This window comes from Pimephales promelas, chromosome 18 (genome assembly GCF_988280905.1).
Source record: "Pimephales promelas chromosome 18, fPimPro1.hap1.1, whole genome shotgun sequence".
Lineage (NCBI taxonomy): Eukaryota > Metazoa > Chordata > Actinopteri > Cypriniformes > Leuciscidae > Pimephales > Pimephales promelas.
The window spans coordinates 21,366,946-21,386,558 of NC_142786.1; the positions used below are offsets into that span (position 1 = coordinate 21,366,946).

Consider the following 19,613-nt stretch of genomic DNA (forward strand, 5'->3'; position numbering starts at 1 on the left):
TATATATATATATAAAGCAAAATGTGTCCTAAGCAAGTCAAGTTCCAAACACCGACAAATAGGATATTAATAATGCAAAGCTAAATAAATGTAAGGCTGCTAAGCAATATCACAACTTGCTGTAGAATTCAACTAATGAACGCTTGATACAGGCGTCTGCATATCCACTATTTTACAACAGCTTTGAATATGGTTCATCCAACCAGAATTTAGGGTCAGCGTAATGATCTCTTTTATAATACTAGTTGAGTCCTTTGTTCTAATCATTATGTAATGTGAAGCTGCTTTTGCACTGATGCCAGATAGAATAATTTGTTAGTTATTTTGTTAACAATTTGAAATATTTTAGTTTGTGTCCATCAAGTTCCAAATAAAAAGAGATATAGCTTTCAAAGCAAAGTACCTTTCATTTGTGAATTCATTAATTCAGTGGCTGGTCTAAAAATAAATGGGATTTACAACATGGTTATTTAATAAATATATAAGCCATTTTCATTTCATTTCCAACCAATTCATATTCACATCATAATAATGCTTTAGACGTAACACCCAGCCCATAAGCTTATTATACCTTTCTGAAAGCACAGACTAATTGAGTCAGTCATTAGTGATTAGTTAGTTTACTACTTTATTAATCCCACAAGGGGCAATTAAAGTAGGGTGCAAAACAGCACACAACAGACTCATTTCAGATATGACACAGAACATATAGCCAATTAAAACACATATTAAAAGAGTCACATTTGACGTATTACAACGTGCTTCAAAAGGTTCAATCCACTTACAATGACCAAGTGGGTTATTTTGAATTTTGACATTGAACACAATCTCACATGTGTCTCACCTGTCTTGGCAGCACCAGTGCCACTGGGTCGTCTGGCACTGCTGGGAGCTTCTCCGGGTTTTTTGGGTACTTTGGGTACTTTAAACGCAGCCTGAGCCGACGACGGCCTGCTTCCATCCACAGAGTCATCGTCGTCAAAACTACGATCTGAGAGAAGCAACGAGAAGATGAATCAATTGGCTATCAAAGTCAAGACATGCAGGCAGCATTTCAATAGACGAGCTAATTTTAAATTTTGTTCCAGGATAGACTTACTGCACAATGAGAAGCAAAAACCACGTATTTCTGTGCCAACTAACATAGTCTCATATTCTAGTCCCAATGCAGTTGGTTCAATAAAAAGGAAATCTATCAATAAACAAATCCACTTCCTCTGAAACCCAATAGGTTTTAGGATTATTTCACCAAGTATGCCGAGTACAAGGTCTGATTTCCTCCTCACCACAATATCAGCTTCAGTAATCAATGACCAGCCCAGAACCAGGAACTATTAGGGGCCTATCAATTACTGAACAGCAAAAACAGGAAGTATAGGTACAGTTAATGACTCGCACACAATCACAATCACAAACAAAGAGAAATGCCTTCAAAACTCAAAAGCCCAAAGCCACCCACACACAAGAACAGATTGGGCGCTTCCAGTAAGAACACAAACAGCCTTTCGTTTCATCTACCAGCTGTTAAAACGCCCCAAATCTCCACGGCACCTGGGCGACGTCCAATGCCTGCACTGATTCAGACGTCAACGTTCATTTGAGCCGCCAGCATCATTTCAAACAGGTACATTTCGAGAAGACACTCACAGTCACAGATGCGTTTGCAGATGAGGCGCCTCATGCCTGAAGGCGGGCGTGGCTCTCTCTCGTATCCGAGGCAACGCCCAAGCTGCCGCTCACATGACAGTGACTCTCACGGTGACAAAATATCCCCAGATGGATCGGCAAGGCACACACCACAGTTCACAGAAACCACCACCCAAAAGCTGGTCGGCATCTTCTCTCCCTCTCTCTCAATTACTCTCTCTCTCCATCCCCCCTCGTCTCCTGCTCCATCACTCCCTCGCACTGTGCAGAGCACCCCCCCCCCTTACTTCCCCGCATCCGAAGAGCCAATCAGCAGAGTGATGACATCACCTTTAAGCAGCCAGTGAGCTTTGAGATTTGAGGATGCTTCTTGCATGTCAATGGGGCTCATTTCGTCTGGAGCTCAAGCTAAGCTAATTAGCATCAGCTCGGTGCATGATCACCTTAGTTTAAACACAGTCACGGCCATACATGCACAGGGGAATTGGGGTTAAATAAAATGCATAAATACTGATGAGAACGAAGGCCACACCCCCACAGTCAAGATATGGTTTTTGATTGCATATGAAAGTGTGTGTGTGTGGGCAATTGGCATTGTGACCCTGATTGCACTGACACATTATGGATGCTGACCCCACTAGCGGAGCTGAAAGGGCTCTGTGTGTCTGCCTATGTGTGTAGCATTATTAGCATAGTAGCATAACCCACCCTTTGTTGAGACTGGAGGGCGTGAACAACAATTCAACAAGGACGAGCCAATGACGACCATAGAGAGCGAGATCAATCGAGAATGAGGCTGGCCGAAAGGACCAAAACAGCAACAGGAAGCAAGAGAGAAAGAGGGGACAAGCTGAAGGGAAAAGGGGAAAAAAGGGAGAAAAGGCAAGGACGAAGCAAGAGAGAGAGAGAGAGATGGCCGCTTGCAAAAGGCTGTTGCCATGACAACAAGATCAGCCCACAATAGTGGATTTGAAAGATTGGAGAGAGAGAGAGAGAGAGAGAGAGAGAGAGAGAGAGAGAGAGAGAAAGGGCTGATTCACATAGGTTTAAATTTTGATCAGCCAAAAACAGCTTGCTGAAATCAGAAAACTAAAATGTTATATTTTACCACCAACAACAACAACAACATAATAATAATAAAAGGCTGAATCACATTGGCTTGAATTTTGGTCAGCCAAAAATGGCTTGCTCAAATCAGAAAACGTAAACACTTATATTTTTGATTGTACTTTATTTTAAGGTGACGTAGTTACATTGTACTTCAGTACGGAGTAATTAACTACAGGTAATTACAACAGAGTTACGGTTAGGTTTTGGTTTAGGGCTAGTTATTTGTAAACTGTACTTATGTATAATTTGTTGTTATTACTATAGTAAGTACAAATTTGAAAAAATATTTCTCTATGACTTTATTCCAAGCAAGATATTGCTTCTATACTTACGAGTTAAGTTTCATTTTTGGGGAAAAGGCTGCCAGCCTAAAGTCACAATGAAATGCAGTGTACTGTCATAAGTCAACACACAATTATTTCTATTCGATCAATGAATAAGCTAAAAAAAGAGATTAATACATAATTACTTGAAAGCGTCATATTATTGTATTGTGACACAGTTATTGATATAAAAATGTATTGTCACCATATTGACAGTTATGAATAGCCGTATGTAACACAGCAGACGTAACTGACTACACACTAGTACAAGACACATTTCTCAGTCAAAACTGACCTGGAAACACATACTGTCAGTCTAACACCATATATCGCTAAGTGTTGGTGTCCGAGTCCTCACTGGTCACTCCGTAACTGGCTATCTAATCTAGTTATCAGGATTATGACGAGAAGGACCTGTGTAGTAGGGCCCACCAAAATGAACAGCAAACTTAAGTACTCTAAAGCTTCATCTATAGTCAAGAGACACACAGCATCTCATAGTTAAGTGTACTTCAATTTCCAGGCCAAGAGCTGAGGAGTCTAATAATGGGTAGCGGAGGCAACAAAATGCCCTAGAAACCAGGTCACACTTGAACTCCCAAAGGACAAAACCCACTGATGCAGAAAGCAATATAACTACTATGTCAGAGAGATATAATGCAATATATTCTGATCACATTCCATTCAAAGACAAGCATCTGAAAGAATAGCCATAGGAGAGAGTATTTTCTGGACAACTCATTAAAAAAAAAAAACAACAACAACAACAATTGACTGACTGACTAGCATCCAAACCAAATAAACAGAGCGTAATGCATACCTACTGTACACAAACAACACAACAGCGTAGTTATTTCTATACTACTTATTAGATGAACACACTCACCATCTCCATCGTCACCCACAGACATGGCTATACTGCTTCTGAAAAGAGGCAGCTCTTTCACTCTCTCCTTCTCTCGTCCTTCTCTCTCTCTCTGTCACGCTGTGTCAGAGTAATGCCGTGACAGGCACAGCTCTCTCTCTAGAACCCTCTACTCACAGCGGCTCCATTGGCAAAGCCACTGGACAGAAAAAAAAAACTCTTTGAATGTCGTCCACTTTGTCTTCTGCCAAATTTAAAAATGTCTGGTGAGGAAGTTGGTTGCATGGTGATCGATCCCTTTCCTGTTCTTAAACTGTTTGTTTTACCTGGCCATGTGCCTTGAGATCTTGCCAGATTTCAGTATAACACATTAGGAAGTTCACCAATCTTTTAGAGGAGACATGTTGAAATGTGTAAGGTCTGTGAGATCAATATGAACCTGATTTTAATCATTGAATTGCCTATAGCAGCAGAGGAATAGTCTGAATTTGTTTTCCCAGGGGTCTGCATTAGTGCTTTAATAACATAAAGAGCAAGTTGTGTCACACTTTAGATTGGGTTCCAATTCTCACTATAAACTTTAAACTATGACTTTTGCCTCAAACTAATTACTTCTCTTTAGTAAAGTAGTTTAGGTATTATTGGCAAATTTAGGTGTTGGGTGGGATTCAAGGGACACTCCACCCATTTGCAGTGGACCTAATGTGCTAACCGACCAATCACAGATCAGTGCCAGTGCGTGTGATTCCACCGGCAGAAACTTTTTGAAAATATGGACAAAGGTACTGAATACGCAGACGGATGCATTATGGAGGATTTGGATTAAACATAGTGTCGGCCATCTTTTTTTGGAAGCTAAGCTAGCAGGCTGTTGTTCTGTGGAGAAAGCCAAGTAGTAAATTTAGCGGTTACCGCCCTCTTTTTCCCGGACATGTCTGGCCGTCGATGTCCGGAATTCAGGTTTTGATTTCTGCAGTCGCCATTCTTTGTTTACATGCACAGTGTTTGTTTCAATCTAACTGAATTCATTCTGATTGGTGAATCTGAATGTAGTGTTTACGCGAACGCTAAACAAGTGATCGGTTGATGTGCGTTTTAACATTGCTAAGAAAATTCCCGCTCCTCCGTGAGAGATACGAGACCGGTGCGTCTCACAGGTGTCGCTCATCGATAATCACGTCACCAGCCTTGCGTTGTTCTGCCACGGCAATCACTCGTCCCGCTCGCCACAGTAAACATGATGAATGGCGACTGTAGAATGCAAAAGACGAATCCCGGACATTTTGGGCGATCTCGAAACACATTATTGGGCAGACTCATCACGGAGACTCACTAGTAGCCTAGGCTTGTTTAACTACTGCGCTCTTTTACCGGTAGGCGTGGCCTCCTAGGGAAGAGAAGCAAGAGCATTCTGGGAGTTGTTGCCTTTCATCCACACATCCACACCTTCTCAGTCTAGAAAGCTCCAAATTAAAAAATAATTTCACATTTCTTCTATATAAATGACCCATTTTAAATACACATTCATATTTCCAGAGGTGAAGTATCCCTTTAAGGGATGTAGGATAAGAAATTAATATGTGCTTTAAAGTTTAGAAGTACTAATAAACAGCCAATATCCTGGTAAATTGCATGCTAATGAGCAACTGGTTAATAATGAGAACTTGACTCTAAAATAAAGTGTTACCGCAAGTTGAGATATTAAAAAATTCAAGAGTTATTAATCTGATTATTAAGTACTCCATAGGTAGACCCAAAACTCACGTATGTCTAAGGACATACAATATAGCTAATTGCTTCAAAACACACAAAGCACGATAATAAATAATTCAGGTAACTCCAAAGTATCAGAGACAATGTAAGTGGTGACTGGAAAAGAGTTTGAACAGGCATGAACCAGCAGGAAACGGCTGCACATACTCAACGATTATACAAGTTATTGATTAAATTATTATCGCAAATGAATCGATTGTAGTTGAATCGTTAGCAACCCCAATATAGATATTTTGTGCATCTCTGGTAAAGACAAAGACACTATTGAACCCACTTTTAGCATACATCACCATGTGATGCACCGGGACACATCATCAGTGATGTTTCCTGGGGTCATTGAATGTTTCGGGTCTTCCAACAATCAGATACCCTCACCCAGGCGACCCCATTAATACATGTATAAACACATGTTTATCCCCCGTAAAGTCAACAGCTGCGACCATGAAAAAAGCAACCATGGAATAGCTTAAGTCACTGTTAAACACATTACTACACCACAACAACTCTACACCACAACCAAATGTAAGCAGCACAGCGTGATCCATCTGGAGATCCAGCTCTGCCATCACATGACATATGCCAAATACATCATGGAGATTTCCAAGGCCATGGAAGTCTGACACCATCTCCCCCTTTTAGATGCTAGCACTCGCATTAAAGCTAACGTACCAGCAGAGACAGAAGGGACACACAGAAATCCAGCATTAAGTAGCAGCCAATCGCTTTATGTTGATGTTAACCCTCTAGTAATGCTAATGCTAATGAAAAACATGAGGATTAGCATTTAGATGAAAGTAGCATGCCGGTTAAAGCTGGGGCTCAGATGTCAAAGGCTTATGTTCAGGACTGTGGTCAGAGACACTGACAAAGACTAATATTAGCATTGTAACCGAAGCTAATGGAGACGAGTGTTGCAAACAAGATTCAGCAAGTTAAAAGCTAACTTACCTTGACTCAGGCTGAGGGCCATGTTACCCGAATTCAGCACTTCATCAAAACGGCTCAGAATGGTCTGCAACCTGAAATAAACAGAACAGAGATGATTTGAGATTGATATTAAAATTATCACACAAAATGTAAAAAACAAACATTAGCATGAATATTATAGTCATATTTATGCTCTCCAAACCAAGAAAACAATCACAAAGTAAGGCATTATGGGGTGTAGTAGAGTTGGGTGATATCAAATAGTCATCATTTTGCTGGCAACGTACAATACAGTTCAAAAGTTTGGGTTGATAAGATTTTCTAATGATTTTTTATTTTTATTTTAATCTTTTATGCTGAGCAAGGCTGCATTTATCTCATTAAAATACAGTAAAACCATAACAATGCATCCTGAATGCAAAACGCCCTGACCCCCCAAATTAATGATTTCAACACGCTTTCTTTTTGCCATCAAGTTTCCTAAAACAGTGTTATTAGTTTCTCAAACTTTCTTTGTCCTCCAAATATGAAAGCATCAAGACAGAGGTTTTACAAGCTCCTTTCTGTAAATCTGTTCCAATGGTCAGTTTTGGTTAATCGATTTAAAATTCAGATTCAATATTCACTCATATCATCACTTAAATATGTTCACAGATATGTTGTTTAATGTATTAAAATATTGTAGTTAAAGAAATACATAGGTAAATATATATATATATATTTTTTTTTTTTACCAAGTTTGGATAAATTGATCCATATGAATAAAAATGAGAAATATTAAATGAGAAATAAAAAAGCAGTCTGGAAAGCAAGTCTACATTAAATATTTATATACTGTATTTAATTTTGCATTAAATCATTTTATTCTATTTTGCCCCAATGGCTGCTTGGTTGATACTGAGGAGTCACAGATTTTTATTTTTTTAGCAATATCACCCAGCCATAAAGTGATGGTATGGTGCAATGAAAATGCAATAAACATATCTCTTTCTGCTTTACTCTATAGCAAAAAAGCTTTCTGAAGTAAAACGCATCTTGCAACAGAATAAAACTGTTGCAACAGCACCTAAGGCCTTAATCTGTCCATCACAATAATGCTGTTTCCCACAGAAACAGATACAGACAAGTCTGCCTTTTTACACATTCAGAATCAGAAGCAGTGCTATCAGAACCCCACCAATATCACTCACAGAAAATATCCAGCTAAGTAGCTTTAAAGTCCATTGAAAAATGTTTCAGCCATAAAATATGTAATAAAGGCAATAAATGATACAACGCAGACAAACCAAACCAATCAGTGATAACCACCACTGTGACAAATGGAAGCATAACACACACAAAAAAACATCTGTAGTGTGCACTTACTGTACAAGTCAATGCTTAATTACTAGTCTTGAAGTGCCTGCCAAACTCAAGACTATTTTCAGCACAAGGAACAATTACAGCACAATTACTGTCCCTCAATGTATAGCAGATCGAACACTAAAACACAGCTACAAAATATCAAGAATGATGCTTAAACCCTGCATGAGACTAAACGACATTTGAATAAATTTGCTGGCCCTGCAGACCTCGTTCATTCATGAACGAACAACGTGCGCATTTACTTTCTCACATGCAATTTGCATGTAAATGCACATTCAAGACCACATGTGGGATGTTGCCTGTGTGTGTGTAACGCAGTGCTTGCAGTCCAGAAGAATCAGGCATGTTCTTACACATGCAGAATCACAGATCATCAATCCCTATTAACGCAAGCGGTTTAGGATCTCTGCTCTTTCTAACCAAAATGGTGCCGATGAAGACGACACATGGGCTAAAATGCAATGAAACAGAGAGAAAGTGAATGAACAACCAAGAACGAGAAGAGAGAACATGCGACGAGAGGAATAAGATGAAAAGGGTAAAAGAGGACGGCGTGCGAGGTCCCACCCACCTGCTCAGACATACTGCCCTTCACATGCAGACGAGGACCGCTGAACAGACTCCACTGCTGCGTGTCCGCCACGGAAAACTAACAAACTGTTTACCGGTTTGTGTGTGTGTGAGAGAGAGACATAGACAGCACAAAGATTCTATTCCCCTTTACATAACCTCCTGTCTGGAACACACACCAGTGGGAGGGGCCAAAGCTGTGAAGCTCAGAGACAGGGCTCCCACCCCTCCCCCTCCAGGCATGGACACACACACACACTTAAGCACCACTCGCATTTCCCCTCTTCTCACTGCCGCCCCCCGTGTCTTGCCTTGGCTCAGTCGTTTCAGACTGCCCTCTCGCTCTCCTTCCTTCCTGTTTTGACTGATAGTTGTGTGTGTGTGCGCCCAGCTCACGGCCCTGTCCTTTCAAACCATATTCATGTCAACAACACACATGTCCTTTCTTGTACCCGCAATCTCTTGGTCAGATGAGGGCAGCGCAGCCTCTGAATTACAGTTTTTGTATGTACAGTAGCTTAGAGTGAATTTCAGACATGTGAGCTCAACCCTGGAGTGTGAGATCAGATCAGATCATATCAATATGATGTGATGCAACAGGATTCCAAAGGCAAAGTGTAAGAGACAAACAACATCAGCCCTAAAAATTATACATACAGAAAAAAAAGGGACCTCAAATATTCTCTACTAACTGATGTACACTGTCAGGCCAAATTTTCATTTATTTATTTAAATAGGCAAATGCTTAAAGGGGTGATGAACTGAGAAATCAACTGAAAACGTCCTTGTTAGTTCAATAAAAGCTTTTATTGACACCAGGCTCAGCAAACAACTCGTTTTTAAAAGTGGGGAACTATGACGTCAAAGAGGATAAAACCTGCAGACCCCCGCAGACGATGATTAACGTCTACTTCAACACGGCCGGTTTAGCCCTGCCCACCGATTCGCGCATTACACGCATAGCGAAATAACATAGATGCCTACCTCGTGATGGTGCAACACACATACTCTGGGTCGAACGTGTATGGGCGAATCATTCCGGTTGCCATTTTACAACATTGGACGTTTTCAAAACACGTCCAAGATTCGAAACTCGTTTTAATGTGCAAAACTGTTATCCACTCACAGCAGTGGGCATTTACTTCCAAGTCTTCAGTACGAGACGCCCATAAAAACCCAGTGTTTCTGAGCTGGGCTTAAAACTGGGGTAGAAAATAACCTATTATTTATTCATTTTGATGTTTTTGAATGTTAAAAACCAAGCGAATGTCATTAGTTGACCTCAGACAACAATATAATATAATATAAAAAGCCAGTTCATGACCCCTTTAAGAGTCTATGATTGGATCATTATTGGAGTGATTATTATGTTTCCAGCATGTTATATGTTTGGCAACAGTTCTTCTAACCCTAATTGATGCAGTGTGTAGCTTTTCATTTCTTAAACAACGATGTAGGATCCATCCGGCTCGAACTGTGTAAGAATGGTAGTGAGCGAGCATGAAGAACGGTTCCTAAAGCTTCTAACAGCGGCAGCAGTGTCAATGACTTTACCAATTGGCGTCGAATCGCGTTTGGCTCTTTTATTTAGACTTATTCCACCATACTGTGCATTGCACTATCTTCCATTTCTAGTAATGAGTGCTTTGTATATCTAAAGACTGTGAAAAGATGCCTTTTGATCACATGTGGTGGCGTTGAGTCGGGTTAGAAAAAGCACAAAATACAAACCAATGCAGACACAAGCACCTTTGTGTTCTTGACCAGCCTTATTGTCCGAGATAGCGATGTGTCAGAGTCATGACCATGTCACACACCAGACAATCCATCTGACACACACTGTTGTTACTGAAACCAGGCTGAACATACACAGCATAAGGTTCATCCACTCCATATACTTCAGTTTGTATTGAAACATCTGGACAACACTAAACATGAATCACTCTGAACAGACTCCTGGAAGAATTAATGTAGTGCAACAGTGCCAAAATCTGGGACCATGAAACCATAAGAGGGGGGAAAAAGACACATCAACAGATTCCTCCAGAAAAGAATCCCTTATGTACAGAAACAAATTTGATTCAGAACCAATTCCTGGCATTAGTAAAGTGATCATGAAATGTTCAAGATGCAGTCAATGGAGTCTGTCCAAGCGGCTGAAGACTCTTACATCAGACAGAGAGGAATGCAGGAGTATTAGACCGTCTTCAAAAACTCGATTTATCACAGATCAGCAGCGCACACTGATGTCAGCCCACAAGAGTCTATCAGATTACAAGGAATCCTTTCTTAAACACAATGTAAATAGATTTTCACCACTCCATAATAGGAAAGCCATGAAGTAATTTCTTAGTAAGTTTACTGTCCATGCATCACTAACATACCAAACACCCTCCTTTGAGTCTCCAGACTTGAAATACTCAATAGAACTACAATGATAGACTAATAAATAGAGTTCTGTGATAATCCAATGCAGATTCAGAGCTCTTTGGTTTTTATCAAATCAATAGGCTGACCTCAAGAGAAAATGGTCAAGTAATCCCACTGAGGGATAATGTGTGGATAGAAAATGAATATGTTCATAATAAGACACAAAAATGTCCCCATTGATCTATTGTAGTTACCAAAGGTTGTGTAAAAAATATACAAGTCAGTAATGCATGTAGTTTGCAACAAACTCTCATTAATTTGCAACTACAAGTCAACAAACTCAGAGTATTAGGGTTAGTAGAATAAGTTGATATGTAGTTGTAAAGTTACTTATAGTTAGTAGTGGACTTATCAAAATAAAGTGTAACCACAAATTTGAGTGAAATCCAATATGTTCTGAAATAATTCAAATATGTTAAAATGTACTTATAAATAAATAGGCTATCCTCTACATGCATAAGCTATATAGTCATATTAAAAGTAAAATGTAATGTATCCATTAGCCGAGCTCTAATTCATTACATTTATATACCGCTTTTCTATAAGCGAGATAAGTGTCTGCTCTGGATTAAGTTATGCGGTAGACCACAACACCAAATAAACATGGATAAATTAAATAAGGATGTCTACATTTGTTCTAACTTCAGTCAACAACGCATTTGAACGTTATCTTTAACATCTCTAACGTAATGTTAGGCCAACATTAGAAAACGTTAACGTTAGCTTCTAGCTGCGTTGTACATCATATCACTTAGCTTCATTAACGTATCTGTAAATAACCAAGTCACCAAGATAACAAATGTTAACAATGCTGTGCTGAATGATTCATGTAAATACTGTAGCACCAAACGGTGATGGCAACGATATGCGGTTTATCACGTTTCCACTGTGACCTGTACATTTTTGCCTGGAGCTGAAGCTTTTCATCGACCTTCTCAACAATAAAAGTATTAATATAACCTTCCAATGCATAGTTAATGCCCTTTAGGAGACTTTGAGATAATATATAATCTTTCTGTCTCCAAAAATCACCAATTGCCTCCTGTGAAATGTCTCCAACCGTGACAGCTGCCATAGCTCCTGTCCCCGAATTTTGACTGTGTCCGAGTGGAGGGGGCGTGAGCCATAGGTCAATTACCACATGCAAAAGGCTCCTTTAAATATAGGTGTGTCCATCCTATGTGCATGTGCTGATATTTGTACAATTCTTCATAATTAATCACCCACAATACACCCACAAACAATCAGATAGATTGACTCATGTCAGTAATTATAACAATCCAGAAACTGTCAACACAACTGTGGTGTGGGTACACTACAACATGTGATTGGGTTTGGGACAGTGTCATTAAGTTAAATAAATATTTATAGAAAGCTTATGGGTTCAACAGTAAATGACACTAACCGCGCCGATGGTAGATCTCTTTTGATGAGGTCCACTCTGACTTTCTCTCCCACATGCCGATACACCTCCACTAGGCTTGATATCGCGGCCTCCCGTACCTGTGGAACACAAAACACACAATCAACCTCGAAACACAACTACAGGTTTGATCATTCAACAATACCACTTTCAATCAGCGACTGAAATTCACTCATTTTCAATGAGAGTTTGTGACGCAATAAAATTGCTATCTGTAAAAACGCAGATTCATAATACATTACTGTTCAAAAGTTTGGGGTTGGTATGATTTCTTTATGTTTAAAAAAAAAAAAGTCTCTTATCTCACAAAGATCTTAGTTTATTTGATCAAATATACAATAATGTTGTAAAACTATTAAACTATTACAATTTGAAATAATGGTTTTCTATTTTAATTTATTTTAAAATGCAATCCCTCTGATCAAAGCTGAATTTTCAGCACCATTACTCCAGTTCAGTGTCACATAATCCTTCAGAAATCACTCTAATACGATGATTTGCTGCTGAAGAAAGATTCATTATTATTATTACTATTATCAATGTTTAAAAGTTATTTTTTCTCAATTCACTTTTCATTTTTTTTTTCTGGAAACGGTAATAAAAAAATCTGTATTATTTAATGAATAGGGAGTTTAAACAGCATTTCTTTAAAATAGTAATCTTTTTTTAACATTTATAAATGTCTTTACGGTAGGGCTGGGCTATATTGCCAAAAAAAAATATCACAATAATAAATAATAATAAAAATAAATAAAAAATGATAATTATCACGATATTGACGATAATTTGCCAAATCTGAGTTAGAACATTCAAACGTGTTATTTTTCCTTAACAAAATAAATATATTAATAGAAAATAAATCTTTCTTAGTTTCTGCATGTGCTAATTTTTATTTAGTAAAATTTAATATTCTGACTGTTTGAGTTTTATTAAAATTAACCATTGGTCATCCAGCATCATGCATTTAGATCATGATAACCACAGATAAAACCGGGCATAGCTTACAGCACCTCACTATCATGGCAATGCTTTCTTTGGTATTTGTATGAAAAACTGTAGCCTAAATACATTATTAAATAATGCTATTATATTCCATTAGTCCTTACATTGTCTACATTAATAATATAATACAATTCAATATGTATATCCCACATTTAATAGTGCAGTTAATATTAGTAGGCTAGGTTACAGTAAATCCGTGGTAAATGATGGGAATTGGACTGTGTGTGTTGCGCACAGTGTTTCTCCTGTTTGTCAGCGCTGATTAATCTGCCTTTAAACTGGTTTAAATCACTGAAACATTTGTGTTCTTCGCTGAATTCAAGCACTTCTCACTGGTTCTTCTCGTGAGCGAGGTCACTTTTGGCACATAAACATTATCGAACATTTATCGAACTCTTGATATTGTTTTATCGAGAAAAATTTTATCGTGATAACTATCGTTATCATTTTATCGCCCAGCCCTACTTTAAGGTCACGTTTGAATAATTTAATACATCTTTTCTGAATAAATATATCAATTTCTTCCAATCTATATATATGTAGAACCATGAGATCGATCTAGACTTCCCTTTTCAAATCTCTAAGATGTCTTTTCCCATTTCTTCCATCTCAACCTCCAAATCTAACCCTCATCTCTGCGAGTGCTCCATTCGCCCAGCAGGAGCTTGAATTCAGCTGTTCTTGTCTAAAGCCTAACATTATTGCAGAAGACTGCCTCCCACACACACACAAAGAACAGAAACAGAGAGTGTGTCCAACTCACTTTACTTTTTCACACACATTCCGAGCATTATATACATACACAGACATACCTGGGGGTTTTGGTCTCCTGTTAGCGAACAGAGATGTGGAACAAATTTACTCAAACTCAAGGGCTGAGCACCGAAACTAAGAGAAAGTGAGAAACAAAGAAATACGGAGTGTGAGTCAGCTTAGACTAAACAGTTCACACCAAGTTCAAATTTTACATGGATGTACACTGGAAAAAAAATGGGTGTAGGCAGGGTTTACTTTGAAACCATTTTCATTTAGGCCCCGTTTACCGTTTTGGTCGATCCGATCACAAGTAAAAAAAAAAAAAAAAACATTCAACTGGATTGTATGTGGTTGCATGTGTTCAAACAGACACAAAAGACAATCTACTCTCCGCCTACTGACCTAAAGCGTAAACCTTATGGGAAGAGCGATAGCCGGACGGGATTTAATCTTTATCGGCTGAAGACACGTTTGCTTTAAAGATGAAAAACGTACCAAGCACAATGTTCTCTCACCATCCCTGATTTCTAACACACACTCACAGTGTTCAGCACGTCTTACGGCTTTAAGAGCAGAAATGAAAGCTGATGCTCTCTATGTTTTCCCATAGTCTCCGGGTGCTCTTATTTTGTCCATGAGATCGAAAGATCTGAAAAAACACATACATTTACCTGCCCATAGACCCTCACCTCTAAGACATCAGGGGCCCGTTTCAATAAGGAGGTTCAACCAACTCTAAGTTAAAGCTTGAACTCTGAGTTGACTTGACTCTGAGTTTTTGGTTACAGAACAGCTGAAATGAGTTAGTTCAATCAACTCTGAGTTGACTGACTCGGAGTTAAGCGCGTGCACCACAACTAAAAAAAGCCATTATCAATGGAGGGCAGATATTATGAGTCACCATGGCAACAGCACCAGACAAAAAGAGGTGTTGGTTGGGTGTAATTAATTACCAAGTAATCTATATATTGTAATTTAATTAAAGGGATTACTCTTAAATTTTCTGTATTTTAAAATAAAATATGATGCAATTAGATTTAGTCAATTAAACCATGGACATTAAACAATATATATTCCTTAAAGAATGTGTAAATACATTTTACTATTTTTGTTGGTGTTTAAACAGCACTTCCTCTTTAAAAAAGGGGAGGAGACCGCAAGAAACTCTGGGTTTACTGAAGAAAGCCTGCTCCAGACCAGGTTAGGTTCACAGAGCGAGTTACCATGGTAACTGACTCTGAGTACAAGTTACCTCTCTTTCAGAAACGGGCTTGACTTACTCTGCTTTCTCGGGTTTGATATACCCCCCTTTCTGAAACAGAAAACCCAGAGTTTCCCTCATTTCAGGGTTAACATACTCAGAGTTTTCACTTAGAAGTGGTTGAAAGTGGACAAAAGAGACAGGTGTAAACGAGTATGTGTCCCCCTCCTCTACTTGTGATCTGATCCACCAAAACACATCTAAGGCTGCATTTACACTGCAGGGGCTTAATGCTCAACTCCGATTTTGGCCTTTTTGCAAGGCCTTCACATTTCCAATTAAATGTGAACGTGAAATGACCCAGAAGTGAAGAGTACTCAATGGTCAGCGACGTTTCGCTGGAAATGTTTTCAAAAACCACCCGGTTCTGATTATAGCCCTCGAGTGTGGCCTGAATAGAGCTCTCCGCCCAAATATTAATTAAATCAGAAACCTCGCTCCCCTTACATTGACTGGTCTCAGCATTGTCCACCATAGTTGTCATTTATCTTCTCATTCCTGCCAACTTCAACATATCACATCAATGACGTGCGGGTCGGATACATGTGACTTGGCCGTTCAGATTGAAGTCGCATTTCAAAAGATCGGTTACATATCGGATTTGAACCACATACCCAAGTGGCCAGGGTCGCATTTGAAAAGATCGGATCTGTGTCGTTCAGACTGTCATGAAAAGATCAGATACAGGTCGCATAGGGGCAAAAAAATCTGAATTGGGTCGTTTCAGCCTGCAGTGTGAACGTAGCTTAAATACCAGCTGTAAACAGTCCTCACTAGTGCGTTTTTGTTTAAAAACGGAGAATTAAAACGAATACGATCTCCGTCCACACCAGCGTTTTATCTCTGTATTAGAATTGATCTCAGTCCACATTAAAACGACTGAAAACGCAGATCACGTGACCATTCACCAACACTGGGCATGCGCGTGCCGGTGTAAACAGGAAACGGGTCATGTGATGGGTGGCTGACGAATCAGGGAAGGACACGTCACGACTGATGACACCCAATCATAGAGCCGAGCGTGAACCTCTGCATCATCGTTTCTAAAGTCCTCAGTATTGTCCCGTCTACGGAGACGGACGGAGCTGGAGTGTTTCTAAACTTGTGAACTATCTCTTGTAATACAAAACCCAAACAACGGCATTGTCAAACTTGCTTGTAATAAAAGCAAACTTCATCTTATTATTATAATAACAGTGTAGTATAAAGCTGAGTGTATACAGTGTTGATTATGTGACAGCTCTTTTGTCAACAACGAGGAGTAAAGTTACTGAGAAACTAGTTTTGTTTGTGTATGAGCGTTTATGTAGCGCTTCTGTGAGAACGTCTGTTAATCTGACCTTCCTGGAATCGATACAGGCAGGTAAGAGGATTACCTCAGTGGGCTGAGTTTGTTTACAGTGTGTGACCGACAAGGAGCTTGTGTGGTATGAATGTCTGTAGATTACATTTAAAACCCAGTGATATGTTATATGTCAAAACAGGTGGGAAATTCTGGGATGCTGAACTATTAGAATCCAGTCCTATCTGTGATAAACCGAGGGCATATGATCGCATTCACAATACTGTGATATGGAAAATCAGCGCCACCTGTTGGACAAGATTGCCAGTACAAATGTGATTGTTTACAAATTGAGAATGTATAGGATTGTATGAGGACTTACGCATTTAGTGTGGCAACCAAACAAAAGCAGAGTCCCTCTCGACTGCGGAAGTTTTTGTGTTTGAAGCCAGGAATCAGCCTCTCCCAAACGTTCTACAGAAACAGCGGAAAACAAACAGTGAAAACCTGATTCGTTACTACAAAAGCAGGAGAGAAAGAGATGAGCTCTAAATGACTGGCAGTAGTAACTAGCAAGAATGATCCAATGCATTTCTATTCACCCAGCAGCTCTCACACACACACACACACACACTAGACCGGAGCTTTAGGAGTATTTTTTAATTTGTAAGCATGAATGTGTGTAATAGTGATGATCATATCCGCTGTATGGTTAGCTCACCATGGGTGTCGTCGCCTGATCCATCAGCTTCAAAATGAGCCCTTGTGCCTGTTCTCGAACCTGATCCTTTGCGTCACCCAGACGGTCCACTAACGCAGGCACCACTGAGGAACAAATGCAAAAGAAGGGTTTAAGAGACAATACAAATGAAGTAGGGCTGGAAAAGACTGAAAACCTGTGATTTCTATTTATTTACATAACATCTCCAGGTTGGTGGTGTATGTTTGTAGAGATGCACGATTTTGTAATTATACATCAGTATTTAACTACAATATAATAAGAAATAAGAAACATTAATTTTGAAATATTTCACTGAGTATTTAAAAAATTCAATTTCAATTTCAAAAATTGAAAAACCTTAGGGAGACTTTAATGTCAGCGTGAATCGTAAGTTGCAAACGACTTTATTTCAGTATTGTGACGTATTTTACTGAAAAAAAAACATTGATTGAGAAAAATAGAGGGGGCGTGGCTTGTTTTTTCCCTCTGGGAATTAATTGGGTCTAAAAAAATGTTCCGTTCAGCTCATTATCAAAGCTTGCAGCAGAACGACAGTTGGAGGAGATGTCCTACCCAAGCCGTCAAGCTGATGTCATCAGAGAAGGAACGTCTTTCCAGAGTGGAAGTACATTTTCAGATTTTTTTATTATGGATTAACTTCAGCATGAATGAACTGATCACCACAATACTAGTAATGTGTCGATTTTGATGTCATGAGAACTTTAAGCTTCTCATGTCATTTGTCGACAACAGCCAGTTTACAAACGTTTCTCATTAGAAGTTTGTGAAGATGGTTGTGTCACATGTTATACGAGACCCAAACTCAGAGCAAAGACACTAAAACACTGAATTGTGAGCGTGTAAAAGAACTTTGTTCTAAAACACGCAGCACATATATTTACCCAAGCATCTCTATAATAATTTACATTTAATACTTATTATAAAACGGTTAGTTCGAATCCTTGATTCTGTTTGGTCAAGAGCTGTGCTTTATTCACGATAAAACACGATAAATGACCGCTTCACCCAACGGTTCTATTGATCGCTCCGCAACACAGCGGTTCTATGTTGTTTTTATTTGAGCTTTCATGCATTTTACACATTGGAACTTTGTTGCTGTTCACGCTCAGGGACTATTTTTTCTAGCGGAAGGAAGACTTTTAGTGATTTTACTTCAAGAAAGTTGCACTTATACATTGTTTTTTACTTTAAAATTCTGTGGCAACCGTTTTATAAAAACTTCGCGTTGTGCCTAACAACGCCCTTCAGCCGTTACTTATTCACGATACAGCACAGCCTCTCGTACCTTATTGCTTACGTATACTTTTCCTATCCCAGCTTGCAATATGCACAACCATTTATAAACCAAACAAACTGATTGTAGAAAGATTAACCCAAATACAAGTTTTTTGAGTAATCTGACAGTACCATTGGAACAAACAATCGCGTGACTATCTGTTTGTAAGAGAATTTAATTGAACAATGCTAGTGGCCCGGAAATTACCCTTCATCTTTAACTTTCAACACTTTTTGTACGCCAGACAGACTTGGTGTGAAGTCATGCCATTCCTTTCTCTCTACTCCATTTGTTCCATGTTTTCAGATGAATGAGGTATGTATGATTGTATCTGTTACCATCATAACAACCTGTCTCCATGGTAACAGGAGAGGGCGGGGCTCAAACAGCTGAGAGACAAGCACTGAGCCAGTGGTTTGTGTCATATACATGGCAAGTCACCCCGGCATTCCCCTTTCTGCTGATAATTCAATGGAGAATATCTTCAGCTAATGTTGGACTTTAAATGGTAAATGGACTGCGTTTATATAGCGCTTTACAGACCCAATGGCCACCAAAGCACTTTACAAGGCGCCATCCAGCTAGTCAGGAGCAGCTGGGGTTAGGTGTCTTGCTCATGGACTCGACACTTGGTCAGGTGGAACCGGGGATTGTGCACACCGCTTACCTGTGTTGACATAACCTCTGAAGCGATCATTCAGCCGATCCACGAACGCGCTGACAATATCGATCCCCATCAATGCAACCTGACACCAAACAAGAAAGAGACAAATCAGCTGAAAACGTCAAACTCACATTTCCTCTCACCAAGGCATTTTCAAACACATGATTCTGCTGATTCAGGATCTGACACAGAGCTTT

At 39.3% G+C, this 19,613-nt stretch overlaps 1 protein-coding gene across 29 annotated transcripts in view; it reads right to left on the reverse strand.

The window, feature by feature from the left end:
• Positions 1 to 19,613, reverse strand: part of clasp2 (cytoplasmic linker associated protein 2) — a 57,940-nt gene that overhangs the window by 35,906 nt on the left and 2,421 nt on the right. For 24 of the 29 annotated variants that reach the window (XM_089123083.1, XM_089123070.1, XM_089123089.1 and 21 more), the window contains exons 2-8: positions 19,420 to 19,498; positions 17,456 to 17,559; positions 17,117 to 17,208; positions 14,248 to 14,323; positions 12,416 to 12,513; positions 6,667 to 6,737; positions 845 to 991 (exon numbers count right to left, since the gene is read on the reverse strand). In XM_089123083.1, coding sequence (XP_088979209.1) covers positions 845 to 991; positions 6,667 to 6,737; positions 12,416 to 12,513; positions 14,248 to 14,323; positions 17,117 to 17,208; positions 17,456 to 17,559; positions 19,420 to 19,498 — 667 coding nt within the window. Of the gene's footprint in view, positions 1 to 844; positions 992 to 1,647; positions 1,881 to 3,966; positions 4,067 to 6,666; positions 6,738 to 8,581; positions 8,751 to 12,415; positions 12,514 to 14,247; positions 14,324 to 17,116; positions 17,209 to 17,455; positions 17,560 to 19,419; positions 19,499 to 19,613 lie in introns of those variants that run through there. The other 5 variants (XM_089123094.1, XM_089123091.1, XM_089123092.1 and 2 more) reach the window with 4 other exon arrangements.